We start from the raw sequence: 24,363 nt of genomic DNA, 5'->3' as shown, positions 1-24,363 counted from the left end.
AGGTCACTTCTACAGGAAAGTCCTTCAAATATCTGAGGAGAGCCATCATGTCCCCTCTGTTTTTTCTTCCTTAGAGGGGTGGCGAGTGACACGGGAGGGCGAGGTGAGCAAACCCATGCGCGATCTGTAGCTTTCTCTCGGGTCAGGCCTGCAGAGACAAGCCCATTTGCTCACAATGCCACTTCCAGCTGCTTGGGAAGTGAGCTGCATTATACAGCATAGTCATGAAATTTGTTTTGGAGTCAGACATAAAAATACTGTAAATGTTGCCCGCCTCAGGTTAATCTCATAAAATTCCTCTCAGAGGTTACTACAATGCCAGTAAGATGAGCCAACAAACAAATGCTGTGGGAGCATCCAAATAAACAAATTGTGATGTCATCCACTAGCCATTAGTTCATGGCAAAGCTTACCTTTCCTATGTCTAGTGGTTGGTGTCTTTCAATAAATTGGTAATGCAATTAAGTGCAACAGGCTGACACTGTCACGTTAAAAAGAGGATCAGCTACCAGTGTCAAACTCATCCAACAGTATACCGTATTTCCCCATGTATAAGACACACCCTTTTTCGAAAAATGTGGGGTCTAAAAACTGGGTGCGTCTTATACAGTGGTTGTAGATTTTTTAAACTTGCATTTCCCACATTTTTTTGTGCTTGCTTTTTGCTCTCATACAACCACTGTATAAGATGCACCCAGTTTTTAGACCCCACATTTTTTGAAAAAGGGTGCGTCTTATACATGGGGAAATATGTACTTAGGATTCTTGCAATTTATTGCGTGTAAATTATAGCTCAATAAGAAATTACTTAAAAATGTAATACAGAGAAAATACAGGACTCTGACTCTAAACTTAAATAAGGTACTATCTGTGTGTATAGAGAAATCCTATGTGCATAGGTGTTGCCTGATCTTTACTAGCCCTGTCTGACCCACTACTAAGTAACTGCCTGATCTTGGCAAGAAACAGCTCCTTTATGGGTCCTCAGATCCACAACCGTAAAATGCGGCTTGATTAACAAATTAATTCAACAAGTACTGATAACCATGGTAACTTCCTCATAGGGCTGTTGGTTTTAATGAAAAAAAAATACATATGAAGCACTTAGCATGGTGTCTAATTTGGGCACAATAACTATTTGAATAGAGTTTGTGCATCCACATCTCTCATTAGGAAGCAGAGGTGTGTGTGCTTGAAGAAAAATACTAAGAAGAAAAAAGGTATTTTTGAGGAAAGTGAGGGACAGGCCAGAATTTGCTGTAATCTAAAATTTTCTCACTTTAGGAACATAGCTTTTGGGGAGGATAACTTTTTCCTCTACCCTGTTAGGTTCTGGGACTGAGACCTGTGAATTAAACTGACAAAAAGACAGATTAACAGGAGAAAGGGCACACAAATTTTACTTTTAATTTTATGTGTACAAAGGCGCGACAGAATAGCAAACGCAAAGAAGCAGTAAGACACGGGGGCTTATTACCATTTTTAACAAAGGGTGATAAACTGTAAAGTGACTAGAAAAAAGAAAAGGGTTTTGGAGCCTGTAAGAGAGGTAAGTCATTGGAAGGTAAATACGTAGGGGAAACTAATGGTAGATAAGGGTTATTTCATAAGGTGTGTTTATGAAGACTCATCTTGGTGCCTTCTCTGACTCTGGTGATGGGGTTGTTCTTCTCCTCTTGGTACAGGAGAGAGGATGGGGCACCTTTACAAAAAGAAATTTATACCCTGCTTTATGCCGGTGGGGGAGGGGGTTGGGGGGTGGGGAAGAGAGTTCTTCCTGTGTCTACTTTTTCTCAATTGCTGTCAGCTCAAAATAACCCTTAGGCCAAAGTGGCAAATTTTGAGGTGGCAAATTCTGATCCCCATTCACAGCCAGTACCAATATGTGAAAAATCCTTAGTCTCAAACATAAAAGTCAATGCTTATGGAACTGACTGAACTTTACCTTGAGGTAACCTGGGAGAGGGGGAAGGCCCAGGCTCCTTTTAAAAGGATCCCTGCATCGCATTCTAATTTTCTGGACCAGTTTAGATCCACTCCATGCTTATCTGTGCTCACTTTCCCTCCAGGCACATTCAGACCCCATAGGAGAAGAAAAGCCGCTTACTCTGTGCTTTTAAGGTCAAACTATACTTTTGAAAGATTTTCTAAAACGTTTACTTCACTAAGCTACTCTGATTCTGGGATAGTCTGAGAAAATGAGACAAGGAAACCAAGGCTGGGGGAGAGTGGTAAGAGAAGAAGGGAAGATTGTCTTTAAAGAAAGAAAAATAATAAACAAAACATAGAAATATAGGAGGCAAAAGTATTTTTAACTAAGGCCATTTATTACTACAGGAGATGACAAGGAAACAACCGGCCTGCTTCCAAGGCCAAAATGGGGTTTGTGAAAACGAGTGTTGGCTAAGGGGAATTTAGGGCAGGGCAGCTGACACGATTTCCTTTTGCCTCTTAGAAACAATGATTAAAAGGGTAATATTATCTAGTCACTATTTATAGTGTGTCCTTAAGGTGTTCTGCACTGTACTTGGAGAAGAGGTGAGCACCAAAAATGGGTTGCTGGCCCTTGAGGACTACAAAATTTGAAAGAATAGAAAACTCAAATCATCAACGGAATACAAATCTTAGTAACGGCATAACCTCCTTGAGGAAAAATGATTGCTTTCAGCAGTTTTCCCTCCAGGCAGATGCTGAGCTCAGGGGTGAGCACAGCACGGGCAGCTTCTGTTCCCAGAAAAGGGCCAGGAGGTCCTGGCAGAGTGAGACCATCCTCCTTCCCACACACATCTTGAACTCCACGTCATCCTTGAAGCGTGAAGCCCCACATTCCTCTCCCTTCAGTTCAGGCCACCTACCTCCCTGGTGACCTCACTGCTCCTGCACCTTTGAGTATTACCTCTGTGTTAACAACTCCCCAGACCAAATTTGCAGCTTAGATCTTGCTCTCCAAATGCAAACTCAGGCTTCCAAGGGTTGGACAGAGTCCTGTGGACACCCGAGCAGCCCCTAACCCGTAACCTGGCTCAAATCACACGCACTCCCACTCGCGCACGTGCATCTCAACACAGCTGCCATCTTCTTCCTGGTCACCCAATGTACCAAGGCCAGAGTCAATCTCCATGTCTTCTCGTACATCCAGCATCTCATCGGCACAGTGTCGCTTTCGGAAGTTGGACCTTTGTATCTGGGTATTTGTATTACATTCTTTGAAGCGATAACATACTCCCGTGATTCACAGAGTCTAAAAGGCTGGACAGGGTAAAGTCTCCTCTCTCTGCCTCTCAGCCCATTTCCTCTCCTCACCGGCAACGTGTGCTGTTTCCCGCGTACCTCCCAGAGACACTGTATGCATTTATAAAGAAAGAGGAATACATATCCCCCTCCCCAACTTTTACACAAATGGTAACATACCATATGGAACACTACTCCTCCTTTTTGTTATTTTTCCACTTCATGTACCTTGGCGATCCTTCCAAAGCCGTACCCCAAAAGCTCCAGTATTCGCTCTTGTGGCCACACAGTATTCCAGTGGGCAGAGGTACCCTACTTTATGTAATCGGTTCCCTAGGTCAGTAGTTTTCAATCTTTCGTTATGACTAATAAACTGCAATGCATAACCTTGTAGGTGCCATTTTGCCGAGGACACGTGTCTCTGAGGCCCTTGCCCCGTCTTTCCTTCCATTTATACTATCTCCACTTTAGCGCAGACCTTCCTTGTCACAGAAGCCTTCTCAGGGCCATCTCTGGCCTGTTACCCTTAACTTACACCCAGCAAACCTGTAGTGAGCACTTTCTATGCGTCAGATACTCTGCTAAGACAGGGAAGGACGAGAGAATGAAAACAAACAAAAACAAAGAAAACCCCTCCTCACCAGACGCCCACAAATCCTCGCCTGTCTCACAACTGTGGGGCTTTGGGAGCTTATCAAACAAAATCTCACTGTTCCTTTCTCTGTGTTCGCAATCGTTTGGGAATTAGTGACAGGAGTCAGGCAAATGGAAATCAAAATATCAGCTTCCTTACTGCCAGAATTTCACTGGCAAACGAAACCTGCTAGCTGACAGCCTTCCTGCGACTTCCCCACAAGCCTAGACCTTGGACTGGTCCCCCTGTGGGCGAGTCTGGTCGGCGGAGACACGGACACTTGCCTGCGTGGCTTCAGGGGAACTGCTATGTCCTGACTGTCAAACTCCATGAGGGGAGACCAAGGCAGATGGGCCTCCACAGCTGTCTCTAGAAGAATCAGGTGTGTTTTTCCACAGGGAAATAGCAGAGGAGATAACACACGCGCTCTGTGGGCAACCAGGTCCCAAAACTGAGAGGAAAGGGGAAGGCGACAAGTCAGCCATCCAACCTCTGTCTTCCATTGAGGGAGCAGAAGTTTCTTCAGGGAACTACGAGGACAGGAGAATGGAATGTCCCTAAAGTCAGCCAAGAAGCTTGCTTTCCAGCACTGTGTTTTAAAATCAAGCGGCCCTTCGCTCAGGAGCAAACTAGGTCTTCCAAGGCTTTTGGAAGCTATTTAAAGATGTCAAAATATGACATTGTCTAATAATTGTATAATGCCTTGATGACAAACTCAAATATTTGGCAGCTTTCCTCAAAAGATCAAAAAGTAAACCATTGCTAATTCAGCCTAATGAGGGAAATTAAGTCTGAAGTATGCTTTTTAAGAAATCCAACTTTTGGGTAGTATATTGTAACTAATCATAGGAAGGATTGATAGTAAAACAGAATTAGCAGATCATTCAGAGGGGTTTAAGAACATTTCAAATGTTCTTCCCTCTTCTCCTGCCTGACATCCTTTTAAGGCAGAATGGCCCTGAATAAACATCTTTTTCATAGCTTTCGTTTGTTTTTGCCTAATATACTGAGCTGAAATACCTCTGTGAAGAAATCTGATCTCATTCAGGGTCAGTAATAGCCCAGAAACAGATATGAATTAGGAAAAGTGAGGAATGCAGAGACCTGCGACCTGCCTTCTACACCCCCCACCCCCTTCCCAACTGAAATTAATTCTCAAAGGCACACCATGGCTTCCTAATCATCACATCCAATGGTCAGGTTTTAGTGTTGATCTCAATCTTTCTGTTGTATTCAACGCCTCCTGCCAGATCCCTGGGTCCCGCCACTAGGGTTGCTAATGAAATAGGTTCCATGGTCTCTCCTTTTAAAAAACCTTCCTAGGGCCGGCCGAGTGGCTCAGTTGGTTAAGAGCTCGCTCATAGAGCTTGAGCTCTGAGCAACAGCAGTTCGAGTCCAGCCCGAGCTGAGCAGCCGCTGAGCTGCCAACAGGTAGCAGGATGGCTCAGCTTAAAAAAAGAAAAGAAAATAAAAACTAGTGAGGTTTAAAAAAAACCAAAAAAACAAAAAAACCAAAAAAAAAAAAAACCTTCCTAAGTTGTCTCTGAGGTCAGTCAAAGAGCGTTCCCCTTCCTCTTGGCACTCCTCCTCTGCTTCCATGACTCGCTGGAATCCTGTTCTGCCTCCTGAACAGTCTCCAAGGCTGCTGAGCTCACCAGGGCCACCAAGAACTCTGCCCTCTGCCCCTGGTAACAGACACTCACCCACAGAACCTGGAATAGACCACAGAACCCAGACTGGGCAACTAGGGTCCTTCCCCAGGGCACTTCTGACAGATGGGGAAGATTTTTCTTCTCGAGCGGCAAAGCTGGAAGAATATCCCCCGTGCTGCCTGAGATCACTCTGCGGGCTGCACAGTGAAAACTCAGGACAGTAGGGGACAATGAGGCCAAGAGGCAGAGAGAAGCAGGACTGCAGGAGGCGGGTGCTGTGGGAATTAGAGAAAAAGGGACCGACTCTGCAGCATATGAGTCCTTGGATCTGGTCATCCCTGAAGCCAGATCTATCCCTTTGTGTAGTCTGGTTACATGAATCTATACATTTTCCTTTTTGGCTTCAACTACTTTGAGTCGGGTTTTCTGTCACTTACAACCAACTAGCTTCTTCCTAGCCCATCTCTTAATGGGTTTACTGGCCTCCTTACTGTACATAGCTATGAAATTAACATTTTAAAATCAGAACCCAAACCATCACTTGCCTGTCTAAAATCCACTCACAACCAATGTCCCAAGGATTAAGTGCAGCATCTTTCATAATATGTCACCCAATTTGACTTTCCAGACTTCCTACTAGTTCATCACACAAGAGACAACCCAAGATATGGCCATCTAGAAAATCCTCCTCCCCGCTCTCTGCCTAACAAAATCTACTCAAAAAGAAAAAAAAGGAAGGTTCTACTTCATTTTCAAGGTCCATTTCACATTACTGTCTTCAAGAAGACTTTCCTAAGTGCCCCCTGCTCCCAAAGATGTAACTGTACCCCACTGCAGCCTGATGGCATTTATCTAAAGGTTTTGTCTTATTCTACCTTGGCGTTTGTGCTGTCTCATTTCAGGGCCCTCTTATTAATGGCAAGATCAAACACTCAGTTGCCTGAGTCAAAACTCTAAGGCTCACTTTCTCACCCCATCACCCACACGTTTGATATTTATTAAATCAACGTCATTGCTCCCACCCTCATCAGAATGCTTACTCTCTCCTACCTGCCTGCTGTCATAGGTCTCCCCACACCAGCCTTATCATACTGTGATCTAGCTGCCCACTGACACCAGCTATTTTTCCAATAAGTGAATCTGATCATGCAGTGTCCCGGCCTAAAGAGTCAGATCGAACTTCTTACCAGGGTGGTTAAACCCTCCCACTTCCCAAAGAATCGGCTTCTGTCTGCCTCCCCAGACTCACTGCTCCCTAATCCCCAAGAAGCACTGGCCAAACCAGACTGTTTATGGTTCCCTTACCACCCAAAAGTGCTTTACTGCTGCTGGCCTTTGCACATATGTCTGGGAAGGCCTCCCTGACAACTGCTTGATAAAGGTCCCATTCTTCAAGTATTTCCTCCACTGAGAAATCTCCTTAGATTGCCCTAGGTAACAGCACTTCCATAAGCCCCCAATTAATCTGGCTGGAGATGCTTTCTTTGCATTCCCAGTACCTAGCACAAGGTCCAACTCTGTGCTTGGTCAACTTCGTTGGTGTCCAGTACAGTACTGTTATAGTCATCACTTGGACGGTGCCAAGAAACCCTGTGGACATTTTGCTCCTGACTGTGTGGCTGAGCACACTGAGGTTAGGATGTGGGCACTGGAGGTAGACAGACCTAAGTCCAAATTTCTGCTGTCGCTTATAAGCGATGCGTCCTGGACAAGTCTCTTAATTCTTCTGGACCTCAGCTTCCTTACCTGTAAAATGGAGCTAACAGTAGCTACCTCATCAGGTTTTTGTGTGAAGACTAAATAAGAAAACACATTTAGTATGTTTGGGTAAGTATCTGGTATATAGGTGATCAATAAATATTTGTTGCATGCATGAATGAATGAATGAATGGCCCACAGCATGGCAGTTCTGAAAGACACATTTTCTAGCCCGTTTTCAGAGAACCCAAAATCTGGCTCCCGGTGGAAGCAGTTTTAGGTCTGGCCTTTGAGGCCCGTGAGTCTGGGGTCCCGTCCTTGGCCGACCCCTGGCAGCACCATTCTCGCCACAGCTTCTCTAGCCCTGCGACCACCAATCACCAGGGCTCGGTCCCGCCCCGAACCAGATTCACCAATAGGACCCAGAAGGCACCCTCGGGCTGCTTCTGCTGAGTCTCATAGGCTCTCCCTCAGTCCTGCCCGCCCCTTTGACTGTGTTATCCGCGCAGCGCACTGTGGGACTGGTAGTCTAGCGAAGAGGCCGTACCAGTCGGACCACTGTGAGAACTGTAATTCGGCTTGGCCCTCTAGAGGGACAGCAGCCCTTTCCCTGCCCCACCTTTGGTAGATGGAGCCCTGGCATTTCCTTCCCGCCTTTGTACCGTGCCAGGGCTGCCCAGGACCCTGGTTACCAGTGGCCTCTAAGAAATGTGTGCATTTCGCTCTGAAAATTTAGTACTCACTGAAATTTTAGATTTCAGTTTCAGATCAAGGAGACATTCAATCCCCATATTCTCATAAATGCACATAAGGGGCCATTTGTGGAAAGTATGGTGGTAGCTCTGAAAAGCTAGCAGTGACTCTAGTTCTCCTGAAGAATCCACTACAGAACTAGCAATTATAAATTTATCCAAACTCTGTGAACGTTGTCTATTTCAAACTGCATTATCTCTTAATATCAGAAAAGCTAGCAAAGGCTCCCCATTACCTAAGATATAACGGTCAGATCCTTTAGCTAGGTATATCAGCTGTTTCGTAACTATTTTGTATTTATGTGTGGTCATATTTTCAAAGCAGCCTTTCTCAACATTTGCTGCACAGGAGAATCACCTGGGGAGTCTTACAAACTATTGGTGTCTGTGCTCCACCCTAGAACTCAAGAGTCCTGAAGGGATGGTGCAGGCTTCCATGCTTTTAAAGCTTCCAGGGTGACTCCTGTACAGCACGGGTTGAGAACCATTGGTTTCACGCCGCCTATCAACATTGCTGGAACACGCTGGCATGGATCTGAGCCTTCGCTCTGCAGTTTCCTGTGTAAAGTGACCTTTTTCCCCCTTTCCTGCCTGGTGATGCTCATCTTGCCCAGCTAAGCTCAGCTGTTACCCTTTTTCTTCCCTTCAGCAGATTGTTTATTCCTACTGCACTTGACACATGCTTCTTTTCTAACAGCGGCACTAGAGTTATCTGGCCACCTGTCTGTCTCTCTAGAAAGGCTGTGAGTTCCTTGAGGGCAAGCACCCCAAAGAGTCCACTTCACCCACTCCAGAGCCACTGAATGCAACTCTCTGGGGGTGGGGCCTCAGCCCTCAGTTGTTTCTTAAGCCCCCCAGGTAATTCTGACCATGCCCCTCCCTAGGAATTAGTTTCACAAAAGTAAACATCGGTGACTATTTATTACATTGAATTGATGAAGCATCTCATTTGTTCTTAAGTCAATCTTATCGTTGTATCTAGTGGCCTTCAGTTCCTCTGGAGAGCTAAGCACCCTGTCTTGTAGTAGCTTCTTCATCCATTTACTTCTTCATTCATCCAACAAATATTACTGCACACCATAACAAAGCCCCGGGGATTCAGGAGTAAACAGGGAAACATAGCGACTGCTTTACGGGACTTAGAATCTATTAACACATAGTTATAGTTTAGTTATTGTTGTCACTACTTCTGAATAATATTGGGATTTTTTTTTCCCTTTTAGATACTATTTGATATTCAAGGGTAAGGAAATCTCTGATTTTCTTATATACCGAAGGCAGTCTGTAAATGCTTACTGAATCAAGGCACCACACTGCACAGCACTTATCACAACTTGTCCCCATTTGCGTGACTATTTGATTAATGGCTATCTGTCCCATGAGCTGTAAATCCCCTGAAGACAGGAATTGAATCTATTTTGCTCACCTTGCCTGACACAGGGCCTGGCTGAGTAGGGGCTTCATGAATATTGCTAAGCAAATAAATACACGAGTAAGACACTATTTAAAAACAGAAACGAAATCTCCTAAATAAATATCCACTCCTTCTTCATGCCCTATTCTCCCCAAACAGGTAATTTTCCTCCTAGGCGTTAAGGGTTTTCAAGTTACAGTGATCACAAGCCCAAACAGATGATACTTCTTTTACTTACTTACAGGTTGACCTGGGACTCTACTTCAGGGTCTTTCGTTGGCCATGTCTGAAGGGGCTGGATGCCAAAGGAGAGAGACGACTTTGCTTTCCACAGAAGGGTGTGTGCGATCTGACCGCCACAGGACCCCTTCGTCAGCGGATCCATCAGTGGGCTTGGAGGCTGGGGTGCTGGACCGAAGCAGGAGGAGGTGGGAAAGGCGCTGAGAACAGAGAAGGATGACAGGCCAATCACTGGCCGATTCTAGTGCTCCTACCCAGAGGCCGACCCCATTAGTAAGTTAAGGGGGAAGCCAAAGTGCTCCCCAAACCCAGGTGCCCGCCCCCAAGCCTGCACCATGCCCTGAGTGAGCCCTGAGTGATGCCCAAGCACGATATGTGAGAGGAAGGCATCGTGCCCCTGGAACCGTCCAAATGCTGTCACACCCCTGAGCAATGTCATCCATACTGTCAAGTCACTGGGGTCCAAGGTGAAAGGACGGTATTGAGCATTTCAGCCATCACAAACTTACTTAGCATTCATTCGGTAAGGGACAGCTGTGTCTAGAGAGCTTGTGGAGAATAGTTAGTGGTGGGACCTTACGGCCTTCACTCTGTTAGTCTAGGAGACAGTTTGGATTATCTCCTGATTTCCAATGAAAATTTCTAAGACAAGCCATAAAGAGGGCCTACACTGGCAACAAGGCTAGACAAAAAGGACCAAACCCACACTTCAAGAGTAATGGCATCGGGTATGTAAGCAGTGGCCACTTGCTGAACTAATATATGGGTTTGTGGGAATAAGCCAAGAACTGCACCGCTGAGGCCTGAGTGCGCCTCTCTCTGCTGATACAGTGAAGGTGGGGAAGGTGGCTCTGCGCTGCTTTGTTAAGGAAACGTAGGCATCCGGCTCCTTCTGACTGGAATTATTTTCTGAGCCAATTAGCAGCATTCTCCACGTACCTCTGCCTTAAGGGACAAACAAGCAAACAAAATCCAATGACTTGGAAATGGAAAAATAAAAATCACCCTCAGATAACACGGTGGTCGAAAGGGACTCTTTAAAACATCTTAATAAAAACTGTGACAAGGTAAAAGACGGAGGGCCGAGCGGTTCGAGGCAGTGTTACTGAGGGGAGGCACCTGCTCGGGAACCACACTCTTGCTGCCAGGTTGGATGCCACGAGAAGTGACTCCATACAGCCTGGGTATTTGGAGCCACACAGGCACTGCCCACTGCCAGGCTGTAACAGTTTACTAGTCAGGCTGTAGCCATGCTAAAAAAAAGAAAAAAGGCACTGTTGTCAGGTCCTCCTGGCATTCGTCCTTTCTAAATGATGACCCAGTTCCTCCATCGCCTTTCCTGGGCCTGGGAAGCCCACTGCTGCAGACGGGACCCAGCCTCAGGTGGCCTACCCCTAGGCTGGCTTCAGGAAGCCACCAGAGAGATGTGAAAGGCTCAAGATTCCTTCGACATGCGACAAATGGCAAGAAGCCAAGGTTCTGGCTTGGTATCAGTTGTTCTTTACTCCGTGGAACCTCAAGTCTTCTGCAACTAAGTGTCGCTAAGGATTATGGCTGCTTTAGCAATAAACAAACAAACAAATAAAGTAGGGCTTCCGCACGGGAGACATATTCTTTTTTGTTCTTTTGAAACCTCTAGGTTTTTTTAAATTACAAAGATAATACTTGCATGTGAGAGATTAAGTGCTCTTCTCTTAATCATGCACGTAAAAAAAGTACTCCTAAAAGAAACCGATAAGAGAGTGGAGGAAGCAGGCCAGAGAAATGAGGTTCCATCTTCATTCCCCCCTGTGAAGGGACAGCGTCCGCTTGTGTGAAGCTGGGCCGGGCAGCCCGGTAGCCACTTGCCTCAGGTGACAGCAGTCAAAATGAGATGCGTGGGTATGAAATACACACCAGACTTTGAAGACTTGGTACAAATGGAAACAAATCTAGAACATCTCATTAATAATTTTTATATTGATTACACGTTGAAGATAAAATAGATTAGAATTCATTTTAATGTGGCTACTAGGAAGTGTAAAATCACGTATGTAACTTGCTTCGTATTTTGGACAGTGCTGCTCAAGGTAGGTGGAGCCTCAGAATTGTCCCTCCTGGGACAAGGAGCCGAGGGCCACAGGGTGGCCGTGGGATGTAAGCTCCCAGGTCCTTGATGCTCTCTGCACACGGGGCCAGGACTGCCCACCTCAGAGTTACTGCCAGTGTGGGTGCTGGAGTAACAGTGCACAGGAACGGTGAGGGGACAGTGTCCACAACATTCCACCTCCACTCTGTCCTCTTCCCATTAAGTTTGGTCTGATTCTTATCACTCCTTTCTCTATGTATCTGCAAAGCTTGATGTGACTCATATACGCAGACTAGACAACGTTCTGTGACTTGCTTTTCTACTTAAAACATAGTCTCAGACATCTTTGTAATTCAGGAAATACAGGCCACCCTTAACGTGGAACATTACAGAATGAGATAGCCTTACATAAAGGCTAACTACACGGTGGAAAGCTCGTGAACTTAATTGTCTACCTTCGTACATCGCTTACATTCTATTGTCTAGTTTATTTTAATCTTGGAATACTAAGATTAATTTCATTGTCTTGGCATGTTATTTTCTAGCCCTTTAATTTTTAAAATTTTGTTTAAAAATGCTTAAATGCCAGTTCTTTTAAACCTTTCCCACCATTTAATTTTATCTTTTTGCCATAACTTTACCCTCTGCGTTTGAGTTCTTTTTTTATACTTTCATCTAGTTCTTTAGCTTCATTTTCTAACCGTTCAGATTCTATCTCATCACTGTTCATTTTAATCCTTTTACTCATTTCTGTTACCTTTCCTGGTTTTAACTTCCTAGTTTAAAAAATGTGCGCTTCCTCTTAATCTTCTGACATACTTTATCTTTATTGTCTTGCTATTTTAAAATATTCAGCAGTTGAAGAACTTCTTGGAAAGATGGCAGAGTAAGCGCTCATTTGCATAACTCCTTGGAACCCATGGAAATAAGCAAAAATAGCCCAGTATAGAGAAGAAGACTTACTGAAACAAGAGAATGGCCAGACTCCGTGCTGGAACCCTGAAGATCTGTGCGGACAATGAAGTGTGGACAAATGGAAGCCAACACCAGGGTCTGCGTATCCTACGCCATGGGAGGGAAACGAGCAAGGATGTTCTTGAGGCCCGACAATGTCCATTTGCAGGGGTGAGCCCTGGAAGTGAGGGCAGGACTGGGCAGAAGCTGCTGCTTCCTCCTTGTTTTGTTTTGTTTTTCCCTCACTGCCCCATATGCTTTCTAATGTGAAAGAGTGGCCTAATCTGAGAAAGGGCTGAAGAAGGGAAGGAAAATTATACCTTAGGAGCCATGTGAACCTCCTGAAAGGTGTTAAACCAAAAGCACGTTGGAACCCACTAAAGAAGACCCATGCGTCATGGGACATCACAGCGGCCCAGGCCCTCTTTGGAGGGGCCCGTGTGCCCCGAAGTTGGAGGGGGATGGCTGAAAATTCAAGGGAAGTCGTGCCATGGGGTTCATACACCTCAGGCACAGGGGACTCTGCAGATGGGAGGGGAAGCCTGGGGAGAGAGTAGAAACAGATGGCACGTTCCCATGGGCTCTGTACCCCTTTTGCCTCCCAAGAAGATTCATGGCCAGACCTCCAGCTCACGCTCCGAAAGAGAAGATTCACCATTGCTCAGACAACAGGGAAGGGGGTCAAGGTGAATCTACCCATATTGTTAACGGGTCAACACAGACCTGGACCGAACCGCTTCAATTCAAAGACGAACATGTGGGAATAAACTAGCACAGGACCTACGAAATGAGGTTTGCAAGAGGCAGAGTACAGATCTGAAGGTTTTGCACAGGGATCAGATGAAAACTATAACAACTCTGTTTTCTCAAGAAAAATGAAAGAACAAGAAGGCTCTCCAAACAAAAGGTCAAATAATACAACAGACAGTCTTCACAAGGCTCTAGGATAAAACTGCCAGAATATGTCAGTAAAAGAGCTGGTTTAGTGTAGAGGTGCTTTCTGGGAGGGGGTGGGCCTGAGGAGAGGCAATGAGGGCGTCCATGAGTGGGCCTCCCGTGTGGCGTGCTTTGGTACGTGTAGGGGTTTTAACTGGACTAAGGACCCCCCTCAGGAGCCAGTTTACAGTTTTCTCCTCTTCTGTTGTGATGCCAAAGCCCTCAGTGTGCCCTGAGTGTTAGTATTGGGAGTCTGAAAAGACAGTACTAATGAGAACCGTGGCCTGCTTCACAGATAGCCCCGTGCTGACGGCCACTGAGAGGACTCGTCTCGGAGTTCCAGAGGGGGACCGGCCAGCAGCTGTGGTGGCCATGGCCAGGCCCGCTGAAGCCCAATGATGCAGCAAGAAACAGGGCATGGAAGACCACCGCTGCGGCACACACGCCGTCTCAAAGGCTGGTAGGCCGACCCCTGAATGCAGCAAAACGGTGTAAAAGGCAGCGAAGTCTCATTTTGGGCTCCTTCACCCTGGCCGGTCCTTCCCGTGGTGCAGCCTGCATCGATCACTGAGCTTCGGCCGTAATTCTGCAGGGAGCAGGGGGAACTTTGGGGAGCCGCCCGCCCTCCCTTGCATTCTTGATCTTGTACATTATTCCTTGGTCTGATTGTTGGCTGAAAACAACCTTAAACCAAGCAGAAATCACCATTCTTGCTTATCGTCAAACCAAGATCAGCTTTTTGGGGTCCGAGCTGGCTCAGTAGCCACAGGAGCAAAGCCTCCCCAGCAGAGCTGGAGGGGTCGGGGGGCGGGAAGACAAATTCCCTCTGGCCCCAAATCTAAACTTCCCCCTCCCACACACAGCCCTCCCTGTCCTGTCACCTTCTTCCTCCGTAGCACTCAGCATAACCAACATCAGCCTAATGATGGACTTTTCTACTGGTACATTGTCTGCCTTCATCCACGAGAGCAGGACCCCCATCTGTCCTGTTCCTACTGTCTCCCCAGGACCCAGCACACAGCAGTGCTCGATAAATATCTGTTGAATAAATAAGTGACTCTGTGAATGTCAAGAACATGAGAAAAGGGCTCATTTGCAATAGAGAGATAATGTCAGGCTGTTTGGCTTTCCTGAGTGAGGTCACTGGCGGCTTCGCGCAGACCGCTGTGGGACCTGCTCAATTTCTTTGCCGGTCTCTGACAGGCAGCTGCTCTGTGAGGCCTGTGACATGTGCAGCTGCAAAACGTCAACCCAGGCCTGGTCAGTGGCACCGACACTAGGAAACACTTAAAGGCCGGCAGCTCTTTTAGAGATGCTCTTCCCTCTGGTCATAAAATGCAAGGCAGGCATTTCCATCCTACCTTCCACTTGGGCTACAACTATGGGATCGCTGACACTTCTGGTTGGAAAACCCACTTCAGGCACCCCCGAGGCATGGTTTCCCATTTTTCCCTCCTCACCCACTAGAGCCGCTCCGAGACCGGCGTGCCAGGCATGCAGTGGCACACCAGGGTACAGGGACCTCCGCTAGTGTGCTGCCAACTTCTGGTCAATGCATCTCATTTATTTTTGCTGCACTGAAGAAAGGTGCTGTTTGTGGCAGATACCGGAAAACAGCTTGCACAATACCTATTTCAACCCCAAAAGTGGGAAAGCTAAAACGTACGCGTCCTAACCTCCTTGGCAGTTTCAAGCTCTGGATGTGATTTAGATTCCACACATCAGATGCACTTATGAGCCTCGGGTTTGGAAGGGAACCAGGCAGATTCAGAAAGAGGATACAGGGCATCGTTTTGCTTTGTAGGTCATGGCAGAGCTGTGTGGCCTGTGCAGTCAACAGCTTCTTGGTTCTAGGGCTTTCCGAGGCAGCAGTGGCAGCTTTGGGGATCAAAGTAGGGCTGGTAGTGTGGTCCCACAGTTAGCTTCTGGGTTGATCAGCTTCTTGTTATGACGTGGCAGCTTTCCTGATCACGGCAGAGTGCAGTGGTCCTGTGGGCTGGGCGCTGCTCCTGGAACTTGGACTGGAGTCTGCCGTCCAGCCCTGCCAGCAACTTCGTAAGCACCAAATTCCCCGTATCACTATTAAATCTCGACTGTGCATAGCAGGTAGGCTGGATTCTGTTGTCGGCAACAGATCTCCTGCTGCTCGGCCTTCTGTAGTGGCGTCTGTCCGGTTGGATTTTGAGCTTAACAGTTCATGTGACCCTGTACAGAGTAGGGTAGGGCACAACTTCTTTGGTGGGTGCGACAGCATAACTTCCAGTGGATGACAGAAAGAGACTGTGAGCTTTTTTGGGGATACATAGGAATTCTACTTTTTGAGTGTAAATGAGGGCTTGCTCAAAGCTCTAGGCACTTCTGCTCACACAGCAAAGGGGTGCTAAAGGGCAACCAGAGAACAGCACCCCAATTGTGAATGCTTCTAAGGCCACTACTGCACGGGGTGGGGTGGGGTGACTGTGCTATTATTGTCACTGACCTGCGTAATGCTGTTCACTGGCTTTTCAAGTGTGCCACCAAAAATCGTTCTATCAACTCTTATGCACTGCTGAAAACACAAGAGTTGAAAAACACTAGTCCAACCTATAGCTGCTTTAACATCTCTGGTAATAAAAATTTGTCTGCATCTTGAAATCAGCCATGGGAGCTTGGGGAGCACCTGTGGCTGGGGTGTGCTTTCATGTACTGAGGTCACCTGTTTTATTATCTCTCATACCCACTGTGATTTCAGGTCTAGCCGGGGGCCATACACAGAGTGGGCCCAATCCCTTTTTAATATGACACCTTTACAAACGTGGGAAGGCAGCTATTAGATTCTCTCTGAATTTTCTCTTTTTCAAGTACAGCACCCCCCACTGAATCTTTTCTCTTTACTGGATCGTTCCCATCAGATATATTGGGTTGCCGGAACAGTCATGACATATTTTTTCTGTTTTTCGTTGCAAAAGTGCGTCATGACTTTTCCGACAACCCAATAAATATCTTTATAAAACAAAAGCAAACAAAAACAAAAAAAACCTCAAACCAAACAATTTTCAACTTCCATCCCCTCCACCCCTGCAGAGTTGACTGTATTCATTGTTTCCAGTTCTCCTTTCATTGTCTCTTGAAGCCAGTCCAGTGAGACGATCTTCCTCGCTATTCCCAAGACACAGCTCTTGTAAAAAGGCCCCAACGACACACCTGATGCTAAACCTAGTGGTTGACTCTCAGCTCTTCCTTCTGTTTGGCCCATCAGCAATGTTTGACGCAGAAAATCATTCCCTTTCTCTTTCTTTTTAAAAACTATTTAAACTAATTTCCCCAAATTAAAATAAATTCCGTAATGACATCATGTATCCATGATACAATGGTTTCACATTTAAGTCTCAGAGTCTAAATTTTACTTGGGATTTACACGAATAGTTAACCCAGGTCCAGCAAATCACAGTCATTCTTCCTAACTCACAAAGTTTAAGTATTGATTCCTTTTTTGTAAAGACACGTGGTATCCCATTTTCCCCCACATTTTTTTATTACCTTTCCTATTTCACTGTGATTCAAGTCACATTAAAGAATGAAACAAAAACCTTGATGCATTCTTCAAACCCTTCCTACCTGAGTGTCCATATCTGCACCCTCCAATACAGTAGCCACAAAACACCCTTGGCGATAGAGCACTTAACATGTGGCTAGTCTGAATTGAGATGCTGTAAGTGTAAAATACATACCAGAGTTTAGACAGTATAGAGGAAAAGGTAAATTATCTTAATTATTTATACTATTGATTACATGTTAGAATGACAATATTTTGGATACAGTGAGTTAAATACAATCAACTATTAAAATTAATTTCACCTGTTTCTTTTTACTGTTTAAAATATGGCTGCTAGAAAATTTAAAATTCCGTCTGGAATTCTACACACTGGCTATTACCAGAGGAAGAACTTCCCAGATCTTCTTCCAAGTCAGAAGTACAGGTTGGCATCAATCTTTTCAACAGACGATTAGTATTGTTGTGATATGCTCCTGATGGATTTGTTTTTTAACTCTTACAAGCAATCCAACAGTGAATAGCCCATATATACCTCCCTGAGCGGTCACACTGCATTGCTAATTCGTATTTGCTTACTGTCTTCAAGAACCTAGCTCGAGAGGCAACCAGCTGTGTGGTCATATTTTCCCACATCTCAACACGTCCATGCTGCTATAGAACTGCCCCACCCCCCAAGAAAACAAGCTGTGAGTCTCACCGATAGGCCAAATCACTTATAATTTTGCTACAGTCTTATTTGTCAGACTTCATCTCTGTTCAGATCTTCAGCTCTGGAAGGCAGACAGCCAAACATAATTTCTCATACTGACCTTCTAAAGCAAAGCTAATTTGACTATTGTCTTCCTCCAAGAAAGGAAGCTGGTTTGTATTAACTTAAACTCTTAGTGAATAATAATTTTTTTCCCTTCTCATAGGAGAACAGACATAATACGAAAATTAATTTTCTTCTGTTGGCCCTAAGAGCCCATTATGTCAGCCCGGTAAGGACAGCCCTTAATAGTCTTTCCCAGGAAGTTTGCTTTTTTTCCAAAAGAAAACCGACAGCAGCAGATTTAGTTGTGATTAAATTCTTATGGGCTTGACACAAACAAAAAGACATAATTTGGAGGAGTGAAGACTATGAAAACAGCTCACGTGAAAATACTTGTTTACAAAACCACCTGGAAAAAAAAATGTCTCCTGGAAAAAAAAAATCTAAGAATCTAAGAGTGAGGAGAAATATAAGGAAGAAGAAAAGAAGGCAGCCCAATGCATAATGGATAATTGTTCTTTTCGGATCCTATCTTGGCCAGGAAAACCATATTCAGAAACAAGAAAGCATTTGTCTTGGCAGCGAATCTGTTCTCACAAGGCGTGAGTTATGTGCATTACTAATAAGGAAGCTACTATGTAGGAAGCAATATTTGGGAAAGTAGAAAATGTTTTCCATTTTGTAACTCCCAATCTTCTGTCTATGTAGGGCTCTGCACCCACTCTGGCTAAACACAGTAAGCATAATTGATTCAACCAAGGTAGTCTTTAACAAGAACTAAAATAAATGCAGAAACCCCAATTCTGCGACTCTGGGGTGGCATCTGGGTATCTGTATTTTGGAAAGCTTCCCAGATGTAATGGCACTCCCACTCCCCCTTCTCCCTCTTCCCAATCTAGCATCCATCCCTCTTCTGGTAATGGCCCTGATTCTTTTCCTTTGGGCAATCACTATCTCTTGATCTCTACAGATGGAGGTGATCTAGTCCCTCAGTTCTGGGTTGGGCACATGACCTGGGTTCAGCCAATTAGCATGTTTTACCCCCTTCTAGCCAAAATGATCTGTTCAGGGGCGAGCCTAGAACCCAAGAGAGCCAATGAATGTTAGGCCAGGGCTGTGCTGTAGAACCATTGAGAAAGAGGCCCTATCTTTCTGCTGGGGTTGTCCAGGCTAGTTAATTTCCTTTGCCTCCATGAAGAAAGACCTTGAGAATAAGGCCAACCCAGAAAAGAAGACAACTGATGACATTATTTGAACACCTGGCTCTAGCCTCTTCCAAAGCTTGGTCTACCCCAGCATCATGCAATTGCATGAACCCATAATTCTCCTTTGCTTGCTATCCATAGCCTTTGATAATCTTTAAAAAAAAATTAACTGGTAAGGCACCAATCAGAAAAGATGGCAATGAGTTACTAGTCCAGCTTGTGGCTGAAGAACTGTTCAACGGCGATTACGACCGGGTGGCTGGAGCAAGAACCACCTGACTGCTGAGTCTCTACCCTACAATCCAAGCCACCACCTTTCACCTGGAGTCAGAACTGCAGGCATTGCTGCTGCAAATAATTATGAAAGCAGAATCATGAATGATGGGTGGCAAGTATAATGAAGTAAGCTTTGACTTTGCGATTAGGGAAAGATAATAGAGCTGCCTAGTAATAAAAAGGCTGCCTTATCATGTAGTGGGCTCTCTACTCTTAGGTGTAATAAATGGCCTGCATTACCCTGGAGGAGTGCTTTTCAAAATGCATCAGCAGTGCTGGCGTTACTTGTGAGTTTGTTAGAAATACATATTCACAGACAGCCCCCCCTTCCGGCCCCCAGTGAATCACTTGGGGGTGGGGCCCAGGAAACTGTTTAAGTAGCCCTCCCCGTGAGTCGGTGTATGCTAGGACAGAGAACCACTGTATCCAACTAGAAACTAGTTCTCAGTTTCCTGAGCTCCATCCCCAGAGATTCTGATTGAGGAGATTTGGGCTTGAGCTTGATAATTTGCCCATCTAACAAATTCCCAGGTTACGCTGATGCTGCTGGTCCAGGGGGCCACACTTTGAGAGCCACTGTCTGCGAAACTGAGCAAAGTGATGTTTCAAGTTCCATTCAGGAGAGATTCCTTGAGCTTTAGTATATGCCTTGCAAATTCAATCCTAATATGTCACCCTGTTAACACTGTGGCTGAAACATGGTCCGGTGTTGCAGCCAAAATGACCCAGCTCAGCAACAGAATAGTAACTGAAAATAACTCGAGTTCCCTGACAGTGTTTCTGGATCACCGCAAGGTCACCAAAGATAACAGATCTATTTTTTTGAAATATATCTAAAAGCAACTAAAACAGTAGTTGCCTTAGAAAGCAGGTGTTTCTGGTACCTTTCACCCCTAAAAACCCACTAAGTTTTTTCCCAGCCAGTCCTAACCAGTGCCCTGTGTACCTATTATCCTTCTCCTCAATCCCTCTCTTCCTAAATCTGCAGCTCCTTGTAAAAAGCAAGGCAGGACCTTGCTCTGCAGGCAGAGGAGGAGGGAACATTGAACTGGCAAAGCTAGCATTTTAATGAGGCAAGGGAAGGAAAGGTTGAGAACTTTCATATAAATGTTAATCATTTTTGTCCATAAAAGCTACCACTTAGTAATGCTTTGTGCCAGACAGTTTTTAGCACTTTGCATAAGCTAATTCATTTAAAGCTCACATCAATCTTGTGAGATAGGTGTTACTGTCATTTTACAAAGGAGTTGAGCAAGGCTCAGAGGGGTCAACCCACTTGTCCAAGGCCACACACACAGCAGAGAAAGGACAGAAATTTGAACCCAGGTCTGTCTCAGTCCAAAGCCCTTGTTCTTGAACACCATCTAATAAGCCTTCCTACAAAAATCAGGACATGCATATCTAGGGCAAGTGGTTTCACCGCAGAAGCGTCCTGCCCTATGGCCTCCAGATTTCCCAACTGGTCTCTCGCCGCCACCTGCCTGCCTGCCTAACACCTGGGCCACTCCTGGCTCCTTTAGATTATGCGCCGTGTCTGCCCACCAGTTATCAGAGCTGACATGGGATATTCAGCAAAGACAGTTGCCACCGTGAAAGGAATGCCTTCCTCCCCCACCCCCCATGTCGACAAGATGATTAAGTTAATATGGTTAAACCCGATTCTGAAAGGCCCTGAACACGAGGCAGTGGCATTTCAACGTGCTGCGATAGGCAATGAGAAGTAACTGAGGACTCGGGAGTAAGGGAGGCTAATCCCACAAATGAGGCGAGGCTGTCTCCCCGGGCTGCCCATCAGAATCACCTGCAGGGCTTCCTTAGCACCCTCACACCCCACAACCACCCTGGCCTTTCTGGAACACTAGTCCTGGGGTAAGGACCCACACACTTGTATGGTTAAGAACTTTCACAGGTGGTTCTCCCGTTAGTCCTAAGGGCCCATTATGTCTGTCCAATACATGATAGCACTTAACAGTCTCATTTAAAAGTGCAATAATGTAGATTAATGGATTAAGGAGGTAATTTTTTAAAAAGCAACAAAAACAATAGAATGGTAGACGAACATTGATCTCTTTTAAGTTGGGAAGTCTTTCATAATTAAGCATAAACCAGAGGAATAGATTTGAATATATAAAAAAAAACGACAGTAAAAACTTTAACAAAAAACACCATAAATAAAGTTAAAAGGCAAATAATGAACTGCAAACTATATTTGCTACATATTTGACCAAAAAACTTCATTCCCTTAATAAACAAAAAGTGCTTCAATTCAATAAGGAAAAGAGAAATTCCAAAGGGAAATGGACAAAGTGCATGCACAAATATAAAGAAAATATATTTTATTTAAAAAGAAATACAAATTATGAATAAACCCTTTTAAACAAAGAAATTCAAATTAAAACAAAGGTACCGTATTGGCAAACATTTATAAATAATAATGCTTAGCATTGGGGATGAGAAAACAACAGGCACATGTATATGCTTTGGGGAGAGCTGTAGAATGGTACAACTTCTGGTGGCATTATGTTTCAAAAGCCTTTAAAATGTTAATTTTCTTGGATCCGATAATCCCTCTCACGTCTGAGAATTTACCTGAAGGAAATGAGTACCTCTTCATACACAGGCTAACGCACATGGATTCAATGTGTCTTTAGTTTAAGAGTGACAATCTGGCAATTAGCTGCATGTACAATAAATAATAAAGGGCGGATTAAATAAATTGTCCTCCAGCAAACATAAATTATTTTTGTCATCAGAAAAGTGGTAATCATTATTTCTAAGGTTTACACAGTAATACTATGGGGTGTTAAATAGAGAAAAAAGCCTCTGGGGGCCAAGAAGTGCTTTAGTCATTCAGGTGTGTAAGCTCATGAGGACAAAGGAGAGGGTGGTAAAAGTGAGAATTCAGAGAAGGAAAAACTTTTTATTTGGTGCTGTCCAATAGTGTAAACATTAGTCACATGTGGCTATTTAAATTAATTAAAGTTAAATACCATTTAAAGTTCAGCTCCTTAGTTGCACTAGCCATATTTCAAGTGCTCAGTAGTGATAGGTGGCTAGTGGCTATCAGACAGCACAGATGATAGGATATTTTGGAATTTCTGTTGGACAGCGCTGATCTAAGCTTTCTCCCTCACACCCAGATCCAGCCTGGATCCGGGTCTGGGCTCATCTCTTCAGCCTCATCTCCTGGTACACTCTTCCTCATCCTCATGTTCCAGCAACAAGACAGTAAGTGCCAGAGGGACAGAGATCAATCATATTTGTGTGGTTCTCCCAGACAAATAGGATCTGCCAGGCATATTATCCAGGTAAGTACATGCAATGGTATGTGGAAGAGCAGATAATGCAGATTGTTGATACAGCACAGAGTTCAGACCTGGGGTTCAGGGAAGACTTCCTAGAGGAGGAGGGGTAGGCATTATCCAGTGAATAAATAACCATTCTAAGCAGAGAAAAGAGCACGATATGAGTAAAGGCACTGATGAGAAAAAGCACAGCATAAGACAAGGATTCCCAGCTGGTCAGGCATTTAGCAGATAGTAAATGTCTGTAATGGGCCAGGCCTGAGCCAGGTTCTGGAGACCGAGCAGTGAACAGGACAGCAACGGCCCCTGTCCTCATGATGCTTATAGTCACTCTCATCCAGTGCTGCTGGAGCACCAAGGGGGAGGCAAGGTGTGCAAGGACTCATACCTCATATTAAGGATACTGGTTTGTTTTCTAGCCTAGCCAAAGAGGAACCCTCTTTTTGGCCTCAGCGGGGGCCAGAGTCCTACTTTCTATCTTTCTCCTTGTCCCCTACCCGAGTCCCCATCTGTGGTTGACAGAGATCCTGATGGCCGGCGCAGGGGAGGGGCGAGGGAGGGGCACGGCTGCCAGTTTGGGTGAGACTCCCCCTGCAGCCAGTGAGGATGTGGATTCGAGAGGAGGAAGAATAAAGACGGGAAGCCTAGTGGAGAGGCTGCTGGAGTCATCTAGAAGAAGCGCGGGGAGGGGGGGGTACGGGGGGGGAGCTGAAAAATAGCAGGGCCATCATTAGCGATGTTGGAGCAGGAGAATGCACTCCAAGTTAAGAAAATGCCCTCTGAGGGAATGAGTCTGGCAGAGTAGAGGGAGCGCCGCCAAACCAGGAGGGCGTGTCTGTGGGGCAAGGTTCCAGGGAGGAGAAGGAACCGAGCATCTCGGGAGAGTCCCCGGGCCGAAGGAAGGGGGCCAGGAGAGGCACGGGCATCCCCAGCGGAGGAAAGGCGTCGGCGGGTCAGAGGGGCACTGGAGACCCCACCTGCTGGGGGCCACACAGCGCCAGGATGGGTGGGGCTGTGAGGCAGCAGGTGTGCGTTACATGCGGAGCGAGGATGGGGAGGCTGGCGCTGGCCCGGGTCCTGGGGCGACGCAGAGAGGCTTCCCGGAGGAGGGAAACCTCCCTTGGACTTTAGCTGGGCTATTTCCCGACCTTGTCCTTGAGCAATTTACAAGAGGCCGGCAGGGCATATTCTCACAGCCCGGATTCCGCCTAGAGCCACAGCTCTGCTCCGGGCCTGCCACAGGACCTACGTTCTGCGGGCGTCTCAATCGGTCTGGATTCCCGACGCTCGCCAGGTTCTTCTCTGGGGCGACCCCCTTCCACACCTGCCGCTAGGGCGGTCCAGCCCCCTCGATCCCCAGCCGCTTCGCCCAGGCTCTTCGCCCAGACCTCCCCCACAGCGGCCGCACCCCGCGCCGCGGCCTCGCAGCCCTCGGTTCCCTCCGACCTCTATCCCCCACACGTGGCCGGCTCCCCGCTTCCGCCCCTCCCAGCCGCACCCCTCCTGGCCGCGGTACCTGGGGCTCTCGAAGCTGCACCCCCTGCGCCGCAGCGCCGCCCTCTTCTGCCGCAGGAGCGCAGCGGCCTCCCCACCGAGCTCTTGCTCCATCGCCCCGGGCGGGGGCCGCGGGCTCGGGCGCGCTCGGGTGGGCTCGGGCTTCGGCGGGCCTCGGAGGGCCTCTAGGCTCACGCGCCGCAGCCCACGCCCCGCCC

General features: G+C 46.2%; 1 protein-coding gene across 2 annotated transcripts in view; it reads right to left on the bottom strand.

Annotated features, from left to right (window-relative positions):
• Positions 1-24,363, bottom strand: part of GARNL3 (GTPase activating Rap/RanGAP domain like 3) — a 132,130-nt gene that overhangs the window by 107,133 nt on the left and 634 nt on the right. Inside the window, exons 1-2 of one of the 2 annotated variants that reach the window (XM_019636476.1) lie at positions 24,168-24,329; positions 9,624-9,821 (exon numbers count right to left, since the gene is read on the bottom strand). In XM_019636476.1, coding sequence (XP_019492021.1) covers positions 9,624-9,821; positions 24,168-24,259 — 290 coding nt within the window. In that variant the 5' untranslated portion in view covers positions 24,260-24,329. Of the gene's footprint in view, positions 1-9,623; positions 9,822-24,167; positions 24,330-24,363 lie in introns of those variants that run through there. The other variant, XM_019636485.1, reaches the window with a different exon arrangement.

Source organism: Hipposideros armiger, unplaced genomic scaffold (assembly GCF_001890085.2).
Source record: "Hipposideros armiger isolate ML-2016 unplaced genomic scaffold, ASM189008v1 scaffold_3, whole genome shotgun sequence".
NCBI classification, from domain to species: domain Eukaryota; kingdom Metazoa; phylum Chordata; class Mammalia; order Chiroptera; family Hipposideridae; genus Hipposideros; species Hipposideros armiger.
This window is presented reverse-complemented; position numbering and strand designations above follow the sequence as displayed.